This window comes from Musca autumnalis, unplaced genomic scaffold, assembly GCF_047663935.1.
Source record: "Musca autumnalis isolate F117 unplaced genomic scaffold, ASM4766393v1 scaffold_2, whole genome shotgun sequence".
Lineage (NCBI taxonomy): Eukaryota > Metazoa > Arthropoda > Insecta > Diptera > Muscidae > Musca > Musca autumnalis.
In genome coordinates, this window is record NW_027411755.1 from 91,204,015 (window position 1) to 91,228,789 (window position 24,775).

The following is a 24,775-nucleotide window of genomic DNA, read 5'->3' on the forward strand; positions in this document are numbered from 1 at the left end:
ACAAATGCAAAAGGATTAGTCAAAGAAAAATGTGATACAAATGTTGAGGATGTATAACAAACAGTAAGAAAAATGGATAATGTTTTTGATGAAATGACTTTTACTTTAATATTATGAATATTGGAGTATTATTTGATATATTTAAGATTTTATTATTTTATTTATTAATCATAAAAAATGGGTCGAAAATATACTTACAATTCATCTGGGCAATTAAATGGTTGCGCCAGTCTATAACCATCCCTGAGATAATGTTCCATTTCGAATGGATCAACTTCAGCATATGGTTGCTTGGCCGATGTACACAGTTCCCACATGAGCACTCCGAATGCCCATGAATCGCTTGCTTCCGAGAATTGTTTGTGTTGCAATGCCTCCAATGACATCCATTTTACAGGACGATTTTCACTATCACCCAGACAATTGTAATCTCCCGGAAAGAGATCACGTGACAATGAACTGTCTGATAATTTGACGCGTAATTGATCATCAATTCTGTAAAAAGATATTAATACAAATCGAATATTGAAATTAGCAATTTTGTAAGGGATATTGGAACAATTATTGGAATTTTTAATGAAAAAAGGCGTTATGATTTAAATACTTACACACAATTTCTCGTTGCAATATCCTTGTGAACCACACCGTGACTATGCAAATGGCTCAGAGCCGTTGATAAGTTCGAGGCCATCATAACAATTTGAATGGTTGTGATGGTGCGGGCACATGATGGATCGAGCAAGAACATTTTTAAATTCCTAGTGTTATTCATAGCGGGATATAAAACGAATGGTGTTGTATGATCCTCAATTGAAACACCCAATACGGACAAAATACCCGGATGAGAAGCACCATACAATGACATGCCCTCTTGCAACAACAAGGAAACTTGCATTTGACTAGCGTGTTGGGCCACTGTTTTAACCAAAACATCTTGATTGTCGTTATAGGAACCACGATATACTCTTCCGAATGTACCCTCCTGTAGGAGACTGGACAAACGTACACGACAACGTTCTACGGTTAACTCAGAAATTCTACGATGCAGTTCTTCCGGTTGTTGGGGTTCCATTTTACGTGGCAATGTACTGTGGATAGGAGCAATAATCGATGGGGTAATGTACGATGCTGATTGGCAGGGAGGATTTGTATTTAATCTCTGGAAACTTGATGTTCTCATTGGTTGACCATGGTGATTCTGACGTTTAGCCGAACCACGGACACAATATGCAGCAAGTAGAAGTATCAAAACCAATGCTAAGGCCAAAACACTACCCACAACTAGTGTTATTAAACCAGTAGGTGGTTGTACCACAGTTTCCAGTAGTAAAGGATCATCTACATTTGTTTCATCTTCTTCGGCCAGCAAGCAAATTTTCTTCCGTCGAAATACCAAATGTGTAACATTGTTCAATGCCCGGTTAAGTATCACCTCAATAGAAATGGTGACATCAACTTCCGCAGCTCGTGTACCCGAACATTTTAGGCTGATTGAAAAAGTTTTCACTTCGGTGGGTATTTCTCCTATCTGTGATATATTAAGGGAGGGTCTGGGCAATACTGATGGATCGGAAGTTACCACATTAATGCTATAGGGTAAAGTACGGCCAGCCAAACTTTGCCACGTAAAACTGATGTCCCGAACATTGGCCGGCACAGGCACTATGAAATTAAGGGCATAGTTATTTATGTGACCATCACGTACATAATAAACTTCGGCAGAAACACCTGAAAAAAAGAACACAAAAAAGAGAAAAATAGTTTTAGTTATATATAGAAATAACAGTTTTTATATACTAAAACAAAAAATTTAGCAATAAAAATTTTAGTGAGACAAAAAACCGTTAACAAATTCAGACCACATAAACAGACTCCTAACCAAGTTTAGTTGCTATTTATTTTTTTGGGTATGAGCATTTTTGGTACAACCCGTACAGATCTCATGACTTTATAATGGGGTGAAAGCTAATTGCAAAGTTTCTGTATCAATGTCGAAACGAAAACAAAATCATGACATTTTAGTCTTTTCTTTTCAATAGCAACGAAAGTAATTGTTATAGTGCAATGTACAAAACAAACCTCGCAACTGCTACGGAACGAAAGCATAGAACATGTTCTACGTGCACATAATATCCGGACGCAAGTTACCATTTCCAGTGTCATGCTCTTTTTTGAATGATAACTTTATTTTGTGGTTACTGAAAAATGAAGATTTTTTTTTAAAGCAACATTATTTTAAAGTCTCATTATTGATATTTTTGGTAAATAATATATGAACTTTGCGTCTTCCTTTTTTTCAAAAATCAATTTATCAAATGCTAACAATTTTAGTATATATAATTTAAGTTTATTACCAGTCTTGTATTTAGTGTTTTGTTTCATGTGAACCAAACCTCTTCATCGTCGATGTAGGATCTTCGAGTATAAATATACATAAATCAAAAATGTTTTATAAATATGTATACAAGTACGTGCGAGTTGTTGTATGCTGAATTATTAGAATCATAGTTTGTTCTACTTTCCATAAAATATAAATTACTAATGAGTACAATAAGTTATACAACTTCTACCACCTTAAATTCTAATACAATAATTGTATCTTATATATCTAATTTCAAGACAGATGGTCACCTTTATTTGTTTCACAAGTGGCCACCAGTAAATAAGAAACATGACCAATCTACTTGTTAACATGTTGTTTAGTTTTTTTTTTTCTTTAGCTTTACTCTTCGATAGCCAAGACTAAGAATAGGATGCAAAAAAGAATCACTTGAAGAAAAACTTCACATCAAAATCAAGTCACGCACACTTCATTAGTATCATAACAAGATGTGTAAATGTGTTTATGTTGCCACATGTGAATCCAGATTTTCGCCTCTCCTCCTCTTTATCCTTATTCGAATCTTATTGTCTGTGGTCTTGTCAATAAATCTGCACATAATCAAGTTGCAGAGAATAGACATTCAATTCCATTCATTCGCATTGGTGTAACATACCAAAAGATCAAAACTATTTGATTGTACTTTTTTGTTTGGCTTAGAGTAGACATGCGAATTTCAATATGAACTGAATGCCAACACTCTACTGGTCATTTCGAAAGGATGTCATCCTTGTGTCACAATAAACTTTCAATTGTTTTCTATGCCGGCCAGTTTTTGGTTGTGGTTAGCAGCACGGTGGCCATAGAACAAGTTTCGGTTTTATTTGAAAAGATTTATTTTATGTAGCATAGCACAATTAAAATTTTTCCATAGCTGGATAGTCTCTATACTAAACAGAATGAATGGCTAGCTAACTCACTGGCAGTCTATTGGCCTAGATAATGTGAATGTTTTTATTCTGTACGTGCAGCAGCAACCAAACCAAACTAATACCATTTCTCTCTGTGACATGAATTTGACATTTATTTAAACGATTTTTAGGGTAAAACATTAGCTTGACATACAAATTCAATGCGGAATTCTATTTATTTTACTTCAAATGTTCAACGTTCATTGTAAATAGAATTTCAGGATTGAGTGGTCACATCTAAATAATACCAAAATGACATTAATTCTATTTGTTTTGAGATCTTTCAATTAATTAAAAAAATCCACACAAGAACAAATGTCTGTGTATGCGTGTGACTCATTTAACTATGCAATTTCCTCAAACACCTTAATAACAAGGAATCGTATTTCTTTTTTAATCCATCCATGACAGTTTTTAATCATCCCATCTCATCAGCAGTATTAGTTATAACACAATACAACAACACAGTGGCATCTCGCTTTCTTTTTCCTCGTTACATTTCTATTCACACCTCAATAAGACAATTTAAATCATTTTAATCCTAAATTGTCACAAGTACTTACAAAGTACCTTTGACAGACAATTCTAATGCATAAACACACACAAAGACTGCGAGAAATGACAAACGAATAGCGGTAATGAAATGAAATGTTATTATTATAAAAGTTAGGTAGGGAAATGGGAGAAAAAAGAGTCCAACGTTTCGACAATAGCACTTTGCTATTACTTCTCATTTCTCTGCTTTTGTCTAGTACAGGGTATGGGTTTACCCCATAAAAAAAGATTAAAAATATGATGATGATAAAGATGATGCACACAGGACAATTTGCACCTCCAGAACGCAGGTACTTCAACACATACACAACAACCACCTGAATACGATACCGTAGAAAATTTGACACACCTCCATTTGATGACAGTATAACTGTCACACGTCGTACTATACTCGTTGTTCATATCATCTGCTGACATACCTGACATCAGGCGAGAAATGACAAAAAAGGAACTGCAGAACACAAGAAGAATGTACACATTTAAGAGGATTTTCTCTAAATGACAATAGACCGTAGAGAACACTAATGGAAATGAAAGTAATAGGATACATTTTAATAGCACATTGAGAATGGGCATTTCCTTGTTGAAACCATAACAAGTTATTCGTTTTTCCTAATAATTTAATTAAAAAAGAAATATAATTACCCCCAAATGTATGAAGGAGATGATCCCCTTCGTTTAAATGGGGGTTTGGCGCTTCATTAGCAAAAAAATTCTAAAACTATTAACAATTGTTAGAATTGGTTAATAAAGCAATTGGCATCTCAATTACGTACAACAAAAGCAACAATTTAAAAACACTAGACAATTTTAAAGATTTATGAATATTTAAAATTTTGTATAGAGAAGTGGTTTATAGAATTGTGCAACACTAAAAAATAATAATAAATATATTTATTTTGTTTTTTTTTTTTTTAATTTTAGCTAGGATCGAAACTGCTCTTATATAACACCATATCCTTTTAGCTTCTTTCATTCTTAATTATACTACATTTTTCATTGAGTGTATGTCGTTGAAATGTTAATATTTAAAAAATCCCTTTGTTATATACAACTAAATTGTTTAGTGAACAATAAAATAGAACAAAGCGAAAAGTACAATAAATGCGGAAACACTCATGAAAGTAAATGTTCCACAATAATATAGAAAGAAATTATTTTCTGAAAAAAGAAAAACAGGAGCTGCAAATGAGAAACTTTAAAAGTCAATGTGAATAAAATGTGCGTTTCCACATACACACACAAAAAGAAGTAAACTCAATAAAAGCAAAAAACGTTAAAAAGGAACTTAATACGTACACAAATACTCTAAGGGGGAAAACAGTTCAAAAGTCGTACTAAATACCTAAATAGCGGATGTGGAAAAAGAAGCTAGAAAAGATAGACACTACAGCATCAATTTTAAAACTCCAAGTAGAACACACGGAGAAGAGGAGAACAATGCATTTTTTACATTTAAATAGCTTAAAAATCATAGCTGTCGCTGTCGTATGTCGTTTGCCAATGTAGGCATCATCGTCATAACCATCAGCAGCATCAACTTGGTAGTTTCGTAGCCTCTGTTGTTGCTATCATAGTCGTCGTCATAGCCATCTCAGCTTTATCGCCTTAAAAACATAAAACGTTTTGTTGTAGACAACAACAACAATAGACCCTTATAAAAAGTGTCAAATATCCTTTTATTTTATATTCCTTATTCCAATGTCGATGTCGCAATCGTTGCCTCAGTTTACGCTGACGCTTTTGCATTCACATTGCTGGAGTAACATTCTCCTATATTCTTGTTTTTTTTTTATATGGCATACTATTGTATTTCTTTGGCTTTTTATTAGTTTTTTCTTCGTGAATTTAAAATAATACTTTTTGATTCCTTAACGGAAGGCATAAGGCAAAAGCAAGAAAGACGGAAACAAGTTGTTTGGAAAAAAACTTTCTAGCAAACGCCGATACAGTATTTGGCAAGGTTATTGGTAAGAATATTTATTTTAAGTTTACATTTAAAATTACTCCAAATTACACTAGGCAACCCTAAACACGGTGCGCCTTAACTAATTTTAAATGAAAGGTGTTTACACCTGGGACGTTTTTGCGGATTCTGAAACTGCAATGTTCATAGATGAGAAACGAAAAAAATCGCCGAAGGGATTTTCAAATAAATCGCGGTCAAAGTTCAAATTTTTAGGGCTTTATTATGTTTTCACGATCTTTCTCGGAATCCGCAAGCCCTATCGAAATGGGATTAGAACAAATCTTATAGCAGTTCTCTACAAGATTGACCTTAATGTTATTTTCGTAGGTTTTACCATTTTTGAGATATAGAAGTTCAAATTGGGACAATGCTCTGACTGTATCGACTCGTTATAAAACAATGACATGAAGGGGGCACCTTAACTAACATTAAATGAAAACCGCTTACACCCAGAAAGTTCATAGATAAGAAAAATCCAAAAACAAGAAAAAATCGCTGGAGGGATTTTGAAATAAATCGCGGTCAAAGTTCACATTTTTAGGTTTATTCTAGGTTTTTAGGATTTTTCTTGATAAGGTTAGGAACATTGAGAAACTGAGGGTGTGGGTCCATATATTTGTTTTTTTTTCCTAATTGGTCGTTATATACATACATATGTATGTATCTAGTCTCAACCGTTCAAAATTTCCAAAGGGAACGAAACCGAGTTCCAATACTTTCTGAGATATAATGTCGATTTGTTCAAAAATTAATTTTCAATTTATAAATGCATTCGACGTTGCATATGATGAAAATGAAAAAAAAAAAAAATACTCTATTAACAACGTTATTGCTTATGCCACGCGGTCACCACCTTCTATAATCTGGTCATCATTTATTGCCGGCCACTGTTGTGTTCTTCTGCATTCGAGATGGAAACTGTCAGTGGAATGATTCTAAATGGCATTGAGATGTAAATAAAATTGTATTTTTTACCATGTATACACATCAGAAATCATTTAATTTCATTCTCCTTTCTCGCTCGCCTTTTTTCACAGTTCTGGCATACATTTCAATACACAGTCTTACTCTTTGTCCGTCCTAACCACCACGCAAACAGACACAGCCTGCTGATATTCATTCAGTGGAAAATCAAATTTAAAATTCTTTATAAACCAGCATAAATACGTGATAAATATTAAAGGCAATATAAGCGGAATAGAGGAAAAAAATATCCAACAGAGTCCAACGAAATTTCAACTGACAAACTAGCAAATTTGAGACCAGCGGAGGGGACGCATTATGACCCACAAAGTGACAGCCTATAACAAATAATGAAATTCAAACAATGGATCAACAAAAAAAAGACAATAAAATGGCTAGCACCGATGGTCAAACACACACATACACAAACAAATATAATCATAGACCCAACATAAGCGAATAAATGTCTTAACTTGGCTTTGGCTGGTATTATTGCCGGAAATATGATGAATACACAGATGAGACTGGAAGGGGGCGAAATAGGAGTAATTTCCTAAACACTAGCTTCGCAAACAAAAGATTATCGAACTATGAAAAGACGGTCATAAAGACGGACAGACGGAGGTCAGTGCTGAACATTACTGGTCCCCAGAATAAATGTAAATATCCACATTTGACACAACAAAGAAGAAGAAAATAAGCGACAATAAGACGACAAAAGACCAAAAACAGAATTTTCTCAAAAGTCAATCTTTTCCAACACTTGCACATTATATACATACATACAATGGGTTGGATGCTGTGTTGTTTATAGTTTTGAACTATTCAAAATCTTCTTGACATTTTTGTTGGAATGGCAGACATGAATGGGATATTAAGAGCCATAAGCAGCATTAGCAACAGCAGCATATTGATTTGAGCTGAGCAACAACTTTATCATCATCATGAAGCATGAACATGAAAACATCTGGGACTCGTCTTTGTCTATCTTATGTTTATTTGGTCCTAAATTTTTTGATAGGATTAAATTCCTTCAATTGCAAGATTACAAATAAAAACCATTCTATTTCATTTTCTTAGGAATTTACATATCAAAAACTCAAACGATACCAACAGCAACAACTCTCTACGCCTATAGAATTTAATCTATTTATTTAATATATCCCTATCATATGTTTTTTTTTTCTTCAAGGGATTTGTTTTATTCCACTTGGCTGGAAATGCTAAAATTTTCATTTTTTCATGAAAACTTATTTTAAGAAGATTTGTAAGTGAGAAGTTTTGTATATAGGGGTTTGGGTATGTGTAATTCTCAACGACTTTGGCTATGCAAATTTATTTTGTTAATTTTCATATTTATATTTTTGGCACTCAAAACATACTTTTATTTGAAATTTATTTAATACTCTTGGCCCAATTTCGTGCGAAGGCAAGGCTCTCCTTCCACTGCCATGAAACTGTGGAGCAAATTAAATAAAGAATATTTGAATTTATTATTTTATGTTGGGAAATTGAATTGAAGTTTGAATAAAAAATAAAAAAATATTTTCAGAATCTATGGAATATTTTATATTATGTGATACCACTGTATACTTGCTAGCTAATTATGATATTTTGGCATTATTATAATACAAAAATTCTCACGTTTAATACGACCGTATCTAATTAAGTTTTATGCTGCATTTAGCGCCCCAAACACAAAACAAGAAAGCAAAACAAATTTAACAGACATTGTTGTTGCACAACGGCACGAATACGTTCATTACGAATTGGTACTTAACAAAACAACAAACTTTACTCCTTTTGGCCAGCTAAGCTGGTTGTGGACAAGGCTAATGAGTATATACCCGAAGAACAGCATAACTCGAGGAAAAGCTAAGGGGCCAACGGAAGTGGTTATCGCAGAGGCAGCGAGCGAATGTGATTTCCAAGTATGAAGTTTGGCACTTGTATTATGATGATTATTGTTGTTTTGCATTTCAACGATTATTGTTGTTAGCTTTTGTTCATTTGTCCGTTAGACGGCTTATGAATTAGCAGTGTGCTTTGCATTTGGGTTTTTGTTAAAAAGTGAAAAACTTTTTACGTTTTTCCTCTTTTTATTCTTAAATCTAAGGTCAAATAAACAAGGCAGCGGGTTACTGGTAAAACAACGGATTTAACAATGAGTACAGTTGATTTTACTGGCCAAACGAACGAACGACCGACCAACCGCCCAAGGAAAAGAAAACAAAAGATGGGCTGTTAAATCCTTAATTTTGTTAGGGTACTATGTAGAGGATTTCCCCAAGATATTTTGTTTTCCTAGCTGCAGCAGAGCAACCATCGTTTTTATTGGCTTTTTGACAAATAATGTGACCTAAAAGTTATTTACTCACAATACACACACAAACAGACGTAGGTACATGCATAAATGTGTCCACTAGGGTTATGACTTTTTGGCATTTTTCCTCAAAAACGATTTCCTGTAGCAGGGATGAATGAACTTTTGCCTATTAATCACTATGCTATCGTTTATTCCATTGAAATATAAAAAAAGTTCACGCACAAATTGATTTTAAAAAAATAATTTTTTGAAAAAAAATAAGAAATGAAAAAAAATTTTTTTCAACAAATTATTTTTTGCTGCTCGAATGAATAAATATAAGTCTACTAATAACTATAATAACGTTTATTTAATTCAAATATTAAAAAAGTCGCTAAAAAAGTCACTTTGAAAAAAATTTTAAATTTTTTGTTTTTTGTTAAAAAATTATATTTTTGAATAAAAGCGTTTACGACATTTTTACGATTCTCAGAATTGAAGAAAAATAGTGAGAAATAAATTTTATGTCATTTTAATTATCTCATGTGGCTCTAAAGTTTATTTTCAATTATATATCTGTTTTTAGTGACTTCAATAAATTGTCCATAATTTTGGTAAATTCAAATTTTAAAATCATTTTGTGCGTGAGGTTTTTTCACCGAATCACCTTATAATTAAGATTTTATGTAATCTTATGGCAAAACTCATCACGCTATGATACAGGGATATGAGGTTGTAAAAAAGTCATAACCCTAGTGTCCACAATAAAACCAAGTCGTACGTCTTAGAAGGAAGACATGGATTCTTCTATGGTGGGATTAACTGGTAGCAAGCAAGTCAGGCAAAATTTTATTTGGCTACTAAATTGTGATTATTGTTGTTACAGGGCGGACTGGTGTTGGTAACGATTTTTAAATTGGGTTCTAAGTCATACTGTTATTGTAATGCAAGCAGTAAACAAAATGCCAAATAATTTCAAATCAACTTGCTAAATATTTGTCATGACAATAGATGCGATTTGGATGAAATCGTATTATATCATTCAAACTAAAATGGCATTTGGTTTAATTTCATTGATAAATGAAGAACATTATTTGGCCAATGTGCTGTGTGATAAGAAATATCGAACAAGAACCAAATTAAATTGCATTGCATTACAACTACAATAACAAGAAGTCGTAACATGAACTGATTATAAAAACAAATAAACACTAAATAAAAACAAACTCATAAAATGTAAAAAATATTTTTGTATCCCCACTGAAAGCATTCCGTAATTTATATCTTATATTTTTTATTGCTTGGCTACTAAATCAAAAACAATATTTTCTTCTGTAACAACATATGTTTCCGATTTTGTAAGAAAAGCTGAAATAATACACCAATATTTTTTTACCCACAAAATTTTCCCTTAATAAATCACAAATCTCCATTGGAAGGAGACAAGCGAAGCCATAAACCGCCAATTAGAAATATTACCTCATTCACTGAAATTTCGGAAATGTTTGTTGGTTTTAGAATTCCGACCAAACGATATTTCGGGTGGAGAAAAATAACATTTTATTTTGATGGGAAGAAATTGAGAGGTATTGAATTGCTCGTTTTTTTATCGAAATAAAATAAAAATGTTTTTTTTTTTTTTATTTTTTCGTACAAGAAAAATAACAACGAAAGACATATGGTAATACTTTAACCCGCCTATGTCATGTTACGTTATTCTTCCTCCTCCCCCTTTTCCACCTTCGAGTGTAGTAAAACAATACCAGGAACGAAAGTAGATTTAGTTGCTGTGGTTCTTGCTGCCACAAATGCGCCAACTGACAAGCGCTGGGTCGATATAACAGTCAGTGAATGCAATCAGAATCCCCCATATGAAACACCAGAAGCCACCGAGCCTTGTCATTTATTTCGGTTTATTGGAAACAAAGTATTGAATTGAGTGATGTCCTCCTATATAGCATACTGTGGGCGTTGTTGTGTGACAATGTTAACGGTGAAAAGAAGAATGTGTGGCATATCGAAAATACTGTACATTAATTGCAAACAGCATTGCATACCTGACAAGGTACTGCAACTAACGGAGTCACATCACATAACGACTATTTGATTTCCTTTTCTTTTTATTAGTTTCCACACTAAACAATTTATAAACTTAAATACCGGACTTCAAAGTTGCAAAGTATTCTAAATCATCTGAAGATATCCATTCCTGCAGAGATTGAATATAGTATCACATAAAATAGGGCTTATGCAGGTCGTTACCGTGACCAAATAGTCTTTTTGAATGTGACACAAAAATGTCAAATTGCCAATTTGTTGTATACCAAAAAGACCCCTGACTTTAGATGTGAATGTTTTCCTTCACAAATCAAGAGGAAGACCGCGATTTTATTGTTGGGAAATTCAATTTCTTTTGTTTCAAAGAAATCAAAACATCACCAATACCTACGAACCATACAATGGAAAATGCCATCATTTGAACAACAAAATCAAAACAGATGACAACTGCAACAACAACAAAACACGATTCACCAAAGAAACAACCACACTGTATGTGTGTTTCCCTGTGGCGTTTTTCAAAAGAAAACCAAAAACATGGGCCAAACCTTCACAGCGGGTATCATACAAGAAATTGACTAAAAGAAGATTGTTGATTTTCACATGAAAATGACTCAAAGAGTGGGAGCGAGCAGAGATCTTCAATCAAGTCATGTGTTAATTACCTGAATGTTACAATGACACAATCCAAGACATCACAAGAGATTAGTCGTTTCTTCCAAAACGTAAAAAGACGGTTACACCCTTGATAACGATCTATCCAATTATCTCGATCACGTGTGCCGTTATTAAGAAACACAACACTTAAAGAAATTCAAGAAGTTCAAATGCATCAATTGACTTGACATTCTTTTGAATGACGGTAATCCGATGATCTGATTTCGTTTTAAAAGACATTTTATCAAATCTTCCTTATTGTGATCCAACAGCCCCACCTTCCTTCAATGCTATACGATAAATAACAAGTCTAATCGTATTCTTTGTTCGTAGATAAAATGCTGAAACATAATCATAAATTCTGTGTTTTTTTTGGATTTTACATACAAGTTTTATATTTTATTTGGAAATGTTGTGGCATGCCAACGATTGCGGTCGGCATTGCCTGACACAAATATGGAAGGTCTAACACTAATGAAATTTTATTCCAGGGAAAACAATCCAAATACATCTGCCCACACATGATAAGTTGATGACAAAAATTGCCTTGCTACCCATTAACACTTTCATTTTTAGAAAAATTAGGCTGCATACCTATGCTGACTGGGTCGTTACATAGCGTATGTTGTTTTCGTATGGAATATTTTGCAGTCTTTCATCGATGATATAAAATGTTGTTTCAATTGTCCAATGTTAGCATGTGTTTATGTGTCGAGTTTTTATTGTTATTATCGCCCAACAAAAAATATTAAAAATATAATTAAAATTCCAAAGATTAACAACAATCATGAAATGATATCCTAACCTAAATTAGACAAAAATAGCAAAATTGAAAAAAAAAAACATTAACAAATCAGCGATGATATTAAAAATGTAGTTCAGAGAACTACTTGAAGAAGTCCTGTTTTGCATAAAACGGTTATTACAAAAGTCACCCTGTCAAAATGATTACTGAATAAACTTGAAAGAATTTTGTCTAGAAGCAATTGAAAAGAGAACTAACGAAAAATACACACAGAATTTCTTCGAAATTCCTTCACACTTAGCATTTATTACACATTTATTTTAATTAATCGCAGTCCGACGTCCCCAATTGAAAAAAAAAATTTTATTGATTTTTTAAACATTTTGTGTGCTGTTGTATAAATAGCTGCTGCAGAATATTGAGGGAGTATCTGTTGGTTACACCCACCAACCAAGTACCGACCACGTTGAAAAGCTTTCAACACGCATTACGCTGCGATGTCGTCGTCGCTCTACACATCTACATTGCTCACTATGCCACATTCATTCTGTTTTTATCATGTTTTGGAAACATTTAACAAATCAACAGGTGTTTTTCGTGGCTTAATTATGTACGGCTCATAATTTTGTAATATTAGCCGTGTGGAAAAAGACCGACAGAAATTATTAATGAATGAACAAACGAACGAAGAGCAAGAAAAGTGAACAAAAACTAGAGACGATAATAACACAAATCCAATCCCAAAAGCAACATGCGGAATTTAACAAGAAATATTCTCGACGTAGTTTTGTGCGAAATACATATGTATATACATCCATGCATTTGTTTCTTTGTACATATTACAAAGCATAGATAGGGCGTCCTTAAATCATTTATAATTTTCCATTTAACACCATATTTTTGTACCTTTTTTCATTCAACGTTTTGGTTTTGTGCTACTACTTGGCTTGCTAAACATTTTTTGTACGTTCATTGGCATGCTTTTTGTCTTTGGTATCCTTCTTGTGTTGAGGGATTCAAGCGAATCATGAAAATGAGACTGGGGATGACGAAGGCGATAATGTTGTTTTATAACTGCTCACAAAAAGCGACAGCCAAACACAACGCCAGAAACGCTTTAAAAAAAGCTAAGTGTTAGGTTATATTTTACTGTGTTACACAGTGTTTAAATGAAAATAAAAATTAGTTTGAACCGGTGGCGGTACAGTAAGTTATCAATAGTGTGGATTTTTAGAATAAAACATAAAACAATGGGATTTATACTCCCTGAGAATGGACTAAGAGCGGTAAATGCCAGCAACATTGAAAACCTTTAAAATATCTGAAATCTGTCGATTCCATTTTATGGCATATTCTACCCATTCGCGTTTTTAAATTTTTTCTATCAAATCATGGTACTTAGGAGATTTTAAATGTAAATAAGTTAAACCCTATATGATATCTTTATCAAAACCTGTTTGGAAGAAGATTTTCTATATATAGCTTATAATCAGCTTGTAAACTTCTTAAGCGCAAATAATTATGAGGCATCCTTTATCTTCAAGTTACTTACTTTAAGAATCATACAATTGACTGAGAGCAGTTCACAACTTTTACTATTTTAAAAGTAAAGTAACAGACCCAACTCTTTTTACTACATTTTCTAATTGAAAGTATTATTTATGAACAATTAAACAAACCACTGTGTTTGAATTTGGACTTAAGTTCGTTATTTGTTCTTGCTTTAAGAATATAGCTTATAAATCCCTTTTTACACATATGTATATGTATGTATGCAGCACATAAAGATGTGGGCCCCACAGTTGATTCGGTTAGGGTAGAACACCATCACATAATTCAAACAACTTGACTTTTTGTCTTGTTAACTTGTCGCTGTCGATGATGACAATGAAAAAGACGAGGCTCACGATGGCGGTGGTAAAGGCGAAAATGAAAACGAAAAGCACAGCAAATTTTTTAAGATACAAAATAGAGGCTGCGATTTTACTTTAACAAAAAAAAAAAAAAAAACATAAACACATAGTGCTTTTAACTGCAAATCATTTCAGAAAGAGTTTTTGTGTTTTTTTGGTTGGTTTCCTACTGCCACCAACTGAGTTTGGCTGGCATGATGGCGTAACAACGACAACAGCATAACATCATACAGAATAAGCGACCCACCGAGGGATGTGTGTTTGGATAAATGGACAGACAAAGACACCGAAAGGCAAACAACAGACAGTTCTGAATTTTGGTGTCTTACTTTTCGGTACATACCTCGCCTCACCAGCCAGCACCATCGCAATAATTTCGTTTGTTATCCGAACATGACCGCAAAGAAGGCCGTAATGTACCAAAGGGGAACAACATTACTGCGTGTTATGGTTATTGTTTGTTTATCTTTTCATGTGAAATTTCGCACAAAACCAATAAAATATAAATATTGGGTTTTGTTGTTGTAATATTCGCTAAGAAGCTTTTGTTCATGATTTACAAAATTGTGGGTTTATCCTTCTTTTCCCCCATTCAATAAGATTTGAAGAGCTCAACGCGTTATACATGTCATCCGGCCGCCGTCCAGTCATCCTATCCTGTCTGCCTAACTGCTGTGATCGCACAGTAGGGGGGTATGTTTGATACATGAGATTTCCGCATGAAAATGACAAATAAGATGCCTGCCTGTTTTCTGTATAATTTTTAAAGAAAACCCGTAATGAAACTGGGCTTCTTTCGTAGGCAAATAACAACGTGTGCCGCTTGGATAATATATAGTTTGGGAGCCAGAGGAAATTAGTTGGTTGTAATTTATAGTGAATAGCTATAGACATGAATTACTTTTTTAAGTATTTGTTTCTTTTACTTTGCATAGTTTCCCTTTAAAATTCTCCATATTTCAGAAATTCCGAAGGTTAAATGTTACAAAATCGCACACGGTTGTCGTTTGTGGCATGTTTGCGATTACTGTCATGAAAAGTGACATTTAGATGTGTAACAACATGACAAGTGCGGCACAGAGTGCGAATGAATGGCTCACACGACACAAAGTCAAAAAGACACACACGAGACGAACAAGTAAATATATATCATTAGTGTTGCCAACATCGATTAATTAGTAAGTTTGTATATACTGACAAGTATATATATATAAGTTATAACGAAATGAGGAACATGATGATGTTGATCCAGTATCCAATAGAAATCCATTCATTTGCAACAAGAAGTAAAATCAAAGAAGCGGGTTTCAATTGTTAATATTACATCGGAAATTAAGAGTCCAGCTGCTACTATTTGAAATACAAAGTTTTTCTTTAGTTTGGTACTGACACTCCACACACCTTAAGAGTCCTGGATTATGTACATCCATATGTGAGTTCTTTTCGTGAAATATTACATAACTATAAACGTAAGTATGTAAATTCGGACAGCAAAGTCAACGAGATGATGACTAGGCGTATAAGCAGAAAATAAGCGTTGTGAATGTTGTGTTCCTTTTCTTTTTTGCAACGAACGTGGGGAGCTGCCAGCCAAGAATATGAAAGCTCACCCATTCACTGGATGCTGGGGCTGGCGGCTGTCTGTTGGTTAGCCAGGGCTCTTTAGCCACGTTTTTCTCCAGCGGTGTTACTTGGCGCACGCTGACTTGGCATAAAAATTATATGCACATGCAAATTTCCTGCAACATCTTCTTGTGTATCACCGTCGTTGCTGACGCGCCCAAAGAGTTTGTGATGCAAATACATATGTCAAAAATTTGCAAACGCTTGTTAATTTATTACAAGACTCGTTAAATAAAATACAACAGAGCGCGGCAAACAAAGCAAAGCAAAAGAAAAAGGAAAAAGCATGATTCGAGACACTTGAGATGATGTTCCTGCCACTGCTTATGCATTTCGACTTGACGAGACCATCTAGAGAGAATGGTTATGTTGTTGTGGTTGAGGAATGCCGAGGGATACGAATGGAAAAAATAAAAGAAAAACGTTGCACACAATCTAAAGAACAAGTGTGGCCACTTTTCTACATTGACACGTTTTAATTTTATTATGCTTTGGGTTAAGAGCAGAAGCAAAATTTTTTAATACGGGAAGAAAAAAAAAAATAAAGTATCTTTTCAAAGTTATACTTCTAATGTTGATATAAGAAATTGATTTGTCAACGATGATATGGAACATAAGGAACTAAAATTTGAATTTCATTCATTTCATTCATTTATTTATTTTTATGAAAAATGTCACCCAGGGTCTAGAAACATTGACAATTTATTTAAAAGGGGTTTATCAGGGTTGGTCAAAACCTTTAAATAACAGATAGAGTGATTTAACTTCCAAAGAGCAGTGGGGGCAGCCCAGGAAAATTGAGAAGTGTCTTAACAATTATCCGAACATCTCAATTAACATAACCTCAATTTGTATAAAAACTTCGAGATGAACAAGCCATGCTTAATATTTACGTTTTTTTCAAAATGTCAATAATTTTAATGATCCTAAATAAATTATAATAAACTAAACCATAAAGAATTGATATTGATGTGATTTTTAACGGATCTAGAAAATAGTAAAAAGTTTTTAATGCCACTTGTGGCACATTTTTCTTCCATTTCACTCAATATTTTCCATAATTCATTGCTTTACAAACACTATTATAAATATTGACTAGGATGGACATTGATTCAGTTGGCAAGCAGTTCTTTGCAATAGTTGAGTTGGCGTTTTTCTGCAATTTCGGTTTTGTCCTCAATTGGTTTTTGCCTCTGTGCCAATTCAAGTTAGTTGCTGTGTTCATTTTAATTATGTTTGTCATAAATTATGCAAATAATAAATTTATTATTTCTCTGTGTGCATGGTTTTTTGTTGGATCTTTTTTCTTTCTACTTTTTTGTTTGGTTGTTTTGTATGTCATACCATGTATCCGCTTGCCATTTTCCTATAATTAATTACATTAAATCTAATTTAAAATGAAATAAAATAGCAATTAACAACTGTCGTGCAAGTTGAGTTGTGTTTTTTAAGTGTGGACAGTTTTTGGAAATATGACAAAACAATTTAATTTGCATCAGGCAACAATATAATTTAATAATGAAATATTTTGGTTAAAATAAAAAAGACATGTTTACATTAAGTAATTCATTATAATAAATTTCAAATTATTACATGAGTTTCTATCACAAGTGCGTCCACTGTATTTTCTATTTTCAAATCCGGAAATGGAATTACAAACAATTAAAAGAAGACAAAGCCCAACCCTCTTCAAACAGAATTCTTAATCTGTTTTATAATTTTCCACTTCAAAAAAGGTTTATTGAAAAGTGAATATAACAATACAGCTCAATGAGTTGCACTTTTTTCTCTTAAAAGTTAAATAGAGGATAGAAATAAAAATCTAAAAATAAACATTATTAGAAGGTTAATTGTATTTCGGTTTATTCAACTTTAAGATCAAATCTGATTTTCAAAAAAAAATTTTAGGGACTGACTCCCTGCTGTTTACTAACAAGCCTTCATTTTAAAGACTCCTCATCATAAGAAAAAAATAATATATGTGGAAGAGAAAGAAAGAAAACCCACCACTATTATTTGTTGTTTTCACCTTTGGGCAGTTGTTGTCAGTGATGGCAGGAATTAAATGAAACGTTGAATATACAAATGATGGGACCACAACATGAACACGCAATGCTAACGACTTTGATTTTGCCATAAGAAGTCTATGGAAATGTAAACATACAACTCTAAGAACATTATAAGATTTTCACCAGTTGATAAGATTTTAATTTTGCCTGTTTGTATAGCCAGCCAGGCATCATGACAGGATAGTCTTCAGACATTTATTCAACAACTGAGCACATATGCCAAAACAAATACATATATGTATGAATGTTTCAAGGAAGTAGTTTTTAACCTTCAGATGAAACATAGGGTCAACAAAAGCAAAAAATTCATTCAGTGATACATACACTCAATAACATAATTTGTTCATTTTGTTAACATATTTTTATACAATTTAAAACACGCCATCGGGTGAAAACTTTCGATAAACAGTGTTTTAACAATTTATTTTAAATATAAACATATTCCCATTTATATTGACTACTAATTTAACTAAATGCGCCGCAAACAACTTTTATAACATGAGATTCATATTTGAAAGTTTGAGCTAATCAATACATATTTTTTAAAGCTCATCTTTGGTGACAATTTTTTTCCTCTTTTTATTTCCAACTTTCTTTTTATTTTCCAAGTTTTGTTGCAAGTTATGAGATGGTGTCAAATCGTTTCAAATATCAGGCCAAAGGTTAAAACTCTGACATACACGGAAATAAAGAAACGATGAATGTCGAAAGATTTTGAAAATAAGATTTGGTTGCAGCAACAAGCTTCAAATACAGCGCACAGAGCAAAAGCTATGCTGAAAAAAGGCAAAAGAACACAACACACGAAGCACATGACTTTTATACACTGATGTTTTTGTATGAAAAAGAAGTTTTGTTTTCGAGATGTGCACAAGGATGATGCCGATGAAGGCAATCATGCGGATAGAGATGATGATGCTGCTGTTGCCTTTGTTCGAATGTTGTTGACGACTTGTAGCCAATAACATTATTCAGCACCCACAGTTGATGTAGTAACATCAACCACCATCACCAGAAGCACTTTCTGTGCAACAAATTCTCCAGCAATTCTTGAACTTATGCCAAATATCCCCACAAGTCTGACACATCTCACACTCCAAGATATATGCACGAGTTTTCTGTTAACAGATAGTTTGGGCACACACACACACAGATCCATACAAACTAAACAAAAACAAACATACAAACATATCCGGCATGTAGTGCATGTTTCATACAACCCTAAGGCTAAGCAATTTTTTCGGTGTTGACTATTGCAGCAGGATGATATTGCTGATGATGAGAATGATGATGATCACATCATAAGTGCTGAGCTTCTACATTCCATTTCAGTTTCATTTTAGTTTTTGGCCAAAGGAAAGTTCAATGTAAAATATTTTTAACAAGCTTCCCCTGTTCGGCAACGAAGGCGTGTTAGCTACGTTGGCGATTGAAAATTTTAAATATTTGCCTGAAAATCTGTGTATAATTTAAAATCGCTTATGTGTGACTTCTTCAACTCCTCCCTTAAAAATATCGTTACAATGAGGGGAGAATATAACCAGGCTACTTCTGATAAATTTATTCTGGTAAAAAGAATCTGTTTGGTTCCCCAATGAATGAAGAAAATTTATGAAAATAATTTGCTGGTATACATATGTTTGTTGTAAATATAGCAAGCACTCTGTGAACATTGGTAATGGATGGAGGTTTGACGCCTGACATCTTAGCCATATTGCTGTGTAGGCACCTACACCGTAGACTGGCGTTTGGGAGGGTCTTGATTTTTTGTTTCTACAACTTTGTTGTATTTGTGAACAAATTTATTCCAACATATCTATGAATTTGAAATAATATGATTTTGCAGGCAGCAAATCTGTGCGGACAACATCTCACAGCAACAACAACAACAGCTGTAGAAAAACTGAAAAGAGATTGATTAGGCGACATTAACATACAAAACAAGAAATCTAAGCAAAGCAAACATGTTGCCGTCTGGCTGCCTGCCTGGTTGTCCAAACGAATGGATGTTTGTTGCAAGCGCGCCTGATTGCCCGTTGCAATGTTATGTTGCCACAAAATTGTTGACTACTTGATGATGGCTTTTCAAATGCTATAACAACAATTCTTGTCAATGCATGCAGCAGCAGCAAAGGCAACAGCTAACATATGAGAATGAGTTACATGGTTGCATGCAATGGAAGGATGGTTGAACATACGAAATACAGGAAAAAAAGACAAACAAAATAGTACGTCTGTCGTCAGTCACTCACTGGTTGTTATCGAAAACAAAACAACAACAAAATATCATTTACATCTTCAGTTTCATCATACTACAACAATGTTTTTTGGGCTGAGAATTTTTTACACCGTTTCCAACTTAAAAAAGAAAACAACAAAAAACACCCCTCAGCGTAATTTTGGCGACATTTCCTGGGTATTTCAGACGTTTCGGACTCGTCGACAAAAAGTACGTTACTTAGTTGGCTAATAAGAAACTGGATGCACTCGTTGATATACGCAGAGAATAGAATACAACACTACCATTACATCTAATGAGAAAAACATTACAATATCCGGAACAACTGACTATATTGTTATTTAAATCATAACATGTATGTTTCTTCTTTTTTGAAACGGTGTTGATGTGGACTGGATCATTTAGCCTCTCTTGCAGATATTACGAATTCATTTGAATATGAATAGATTTATCATGCGCCCCTTTTTTGTTGTCCTTGGTTTCCTTCTCCTTAGTCCAGTGTGGCAAATAAGATAAAACATTTGCAAGTTAAAGTTTAAATAAAAACAGAATAGTTTCGAATTTCATTAAATCTTATATTTTATGCCACAAAACTTTGTGCGAAAATGGGCAGACGAATGACAAAGGCCAATAATAACAGAATGTAGATTATGCAGAAAGTTGCGGAACAGCCAGCCTCGTGGCTGGCTGCTAGTCGCCAGTTAGGACTAACCAAAAGCTTGATTTTGTTAGATTTGTCATTCTTAAAGAATACAAAAAATTGCATTGCATTTTAAGTTTAAGTCAACATTTTTACATAAACTAAAAAGTTGGCTTGACAGGCAAAGACTCTCCGTCTTCATTCACTCATATACAGATTTCTCAAAGAAATTTCCATACCAATGTTTTGTAACAGAATCAACGACATCAAATGAAATTTATTCAAAATGGTCTCACAGACCTCAGCATAAAAATTATTTTCAGTGAAGAAAAAAGGATATATTTACAAATGTTGGTTTGGGTTTACTCACAAAACGTGTTAACGGGTTTCGAATGGATTATTTTTGTTTTGAAACTTACCTAAAAAGGAAAAGAAAATTGATATATTACATATTTTTTAAAAACAAATAAAAAGTTTCAATATAGAATTCGGTAATTGGGTTTAGGGATCAGAAGTAAATATAAATATATATGTATGCGCTTATGTTCTCGATTTATAAAGTTTCCTTTATCAGATATAACTTTTTATTTTAATGTGAAATAGCAGAATAAATGAAAAGATTTTTGCTATCAATGGTCAGAATCAAGTTTTAAAGCCATAAATAAAACCTCCAGTTATGAAATTGTTTATGCATTACAAAAATAAATATACCAAAAGCAATACTTATTATAGATAATTTGGGCAAAGGGAAGAAAATAACAGACTCGAAGAATACACTTGTTACAAGAGGACGACAATTTGAACGGAAATACATATCGAATACATGACAAAACAAGTCAACATCTCTCGTATCTAGTGGACAAGAACAAACTACCAGAGAAATGAATAAAGCCAGACAAAGGAAACGTCTGCATATTTCTTAAGCAAAAGAATAGATTTGAAATACATCTAGGATTAAAAGAAAAGTCCTTAATTTCTAAATTGTTTTTTGTTGTTGTTGTTGTTTTGCTATGGAAGATTTAGAATAATTTGTGTGTGGTATTAAAAACAAATTGTTTTTGTTAAGTTCTCACACTCGCCCCACATAAGCAGTAAACACATGGAGCAAGTCTTGAGGGCTGGCGGTCGGTCCATCACTCAAGTGGCTGCTACTGTAGATGCATTTGTTATTATTGCTCTTATCTTATGAATGTATAAAATAAAAACAAGCTATTTGTATATTATTTAAATACTTAAGAGTTTATGGTACTTTGCCACATAGTATTTTATATTTTCAATCCCCCTTCTCACGAAGCAGCGACAAAAGAAAACAACAGCAACCAACCAACCACTATGCAGCAGTACAATCCCGCTTTAATGAAGCACATACAGTTAGTCAACTATATTATTGCAAAAGATGAATTGTTAAACATTTAGATTTTTAGTTAGGAATTACTACAAGAAATTCTTTCAATAATGTTGGGTTTTTTGTACACATCTGTTGATTTACCAGTTAATGACAACATCCAGCCAAAAAATGCAGAAATCAGTCGTAAATTACAAAAACAAAGGGCAAAAAGTATAGGTACCTGGTTTTTGTGGTGTCAACTAAATAATTGCAAAATGAATGAATGTGCAATAAAATCGTGGGATTTTCCCTGCGATTTTTTTCAATTAAGGGTTTTTATGATTTTATGATATTCGGACATGTAAACCCATAATTTTTGATCATAAATTAATTGTTCTGTGTGTAACATAGGCGGTATATTCAGAAAAAGGGAAACTCAGGTAAACGGATTTCGGAAAATATGCTACATTTGGTCTATTCCAATTATAATAATGGTAAACCCGCCAGAGAAATCGCTAAAATCACCTCTCATAAGCTGATAACTATATGCAACATCATATACCGCACCGAGAGAGAAGGCAGGTTCAAACTAAAGACGTCACATTCTAGGCCAAAAGTAGTAAATCCACGAATTGGCAGGAGACTGATTAAAGAAATCGACGAAAGACCCCAAAGCAGCACCAGATAATTGCTTTTTCTAATCAAAATAGAATTTGGAGTAAGTGTTTCACATGGAAAAGTCAGAAAAGTGCTACATAATAGCAACCCTTCATCATGAGTGTCTAGGTAAAAACTATTGCCCTCCCAGCACAACATATAGAAACTATTCAGACTTGTTACAGACAGCTTTTCATGCCATCTTAAGTATTGGGATGACGTTATATTTTCTGATAAGACTAAAATTATGTTGTACTATCACGATGGGCCTCAAAAAGTACTGCGAAACCCCTTTATAGCCATGGAAAACAAGAATTTAATACATACCGCAAAGTTCGGAAAACTGTCAAGTATGGTATTGGGTTGTATACCAAGCAGTGACGTTGGTGACATTCAGATTTTGTAGGAAACAATTTCAGAGTACGTTTATTTACGTGTTTAAAAAATTATTTAACCAAAAACGTCAAGAAATTTGGACCTGTTGACCCTGAAAATGCAAAAAATTGCAATATGAATACTACCAAGACAACGACCCTACGCATAAATCATATTTATGTTGGACTTGGTTGTTATACAACTGCACCAAAGTCATTGACACCCCAGTCCAAAGCCTAAATATTAACCCAACATCGACAATTTATGGGTACACCTGAAGAAAAAAGTCGGGAATAGGTCGCCCACTAACCTGGGGGACTAAATAAAATGCATTAAAAAAGAATGGCTAAAAAATACCATTGGAATATGACATACCGAAACTTATTTATTAAATTCAGATACGTTTACAAGCTGTTTTTGATGCCAAATGTGGGCATAGGAAATATTAAAACCAACTTTTCGAAAAATACCGTAAAAACTGAAAAGTTGTGAATTTTGCAATTCTTTAGTTGGCAGTGCAAATAATGAGTTGTACTCATTTTTGTTAATTTTAAGAAAATGTTTAGTGAAATTTAGCTACTTTTTATTTTATTATATTAATAAACAAGTGTAAGAATTGTATTGTTAACAAAAATATTAATAATGATATTTATTTATACCAATAAAATGATGTTTTATTTAAAAATTTGTAATAATTTTGGTTTTGCAATAATTTAGTAGACTATTCTATTCTAAGCGTTCAACCATAATTTCGATTGTATTTTCTTTGGCTGCAGCAATTTTTGTTTTAATAATAATCTTTTACTCATTTTTAGAAAAACAAATTACGGACAATGTTGTTGTGATGATGTATGGCCATGGATAATGCCAAACACCAGAACAAGTTGGTGGCTTGCGGACAGACAGAGGGAAAATGTACGGCGATTGTTGTAGGGACAACCGCAATATACGCTGCAGTCAATGTACTAATAGCTAAGAGCAGATGTAGAAGCAGTACCCAACCAACAATCAGTACGCCAGCCAATAAGTGTTTTCCTTGTTCGTCCAAAGAATGTATGTTTGGAAGATTTGTGGTCGTTGTTGTCGTTTTGCATTAGTGGCACCATCAGAGTACTACAATTTTGAAGGAAGTATTTCTTTCCAAACACTCTACTAATACGAAAAGTAATTTTCCTTGTTTGTTCTGCCACAACAGCGGCAGACTCCCTGCTTGTTGTAATAAGAATAATTTGTTTTTAAACATGTACTCCCAAGTAATGCACGAATTGCCGTAAATATTTTCACGGAGTGTTCACACCCAAGCACTTGATACCGCCGCAGTAAATTCGTAAGAATTTACATATTGAAAATAAATGGCCCTTAAAGTTGAAAAAGGAAAAACATTTGCAA

At 33.4% G+C, this 24,775-nt stretch overlaps 1 protein-coding gene across 1 annotated transcript in view; it reads right to left on the reverse strand.

The window, feature by feature from the left end:
- dnt (tyrosine-protein kinase Dnt) overlaps positions 1 to 24,775 on the reverse strand; it is a 35,774-nt gene that overhangs the window by 1,105 nt on the left and 9,894 nt on the right. Inside the window, exons 2-3 of the mRNA XM_073968249.1 lie at positions 609 to 1,728; positions 199 to 495 (exon numbers count right to left, since the gene is read on the reverse strand). Coding sequence (XP_073824350.1) covers positions 199 to 495; positions 609 to 1,728 — 1,417 coding nt within the window. The remainder of the gene's footprint in view (positions 1 to 198; positions 496 to 608; positions 1,729 to 24,775) is intronic.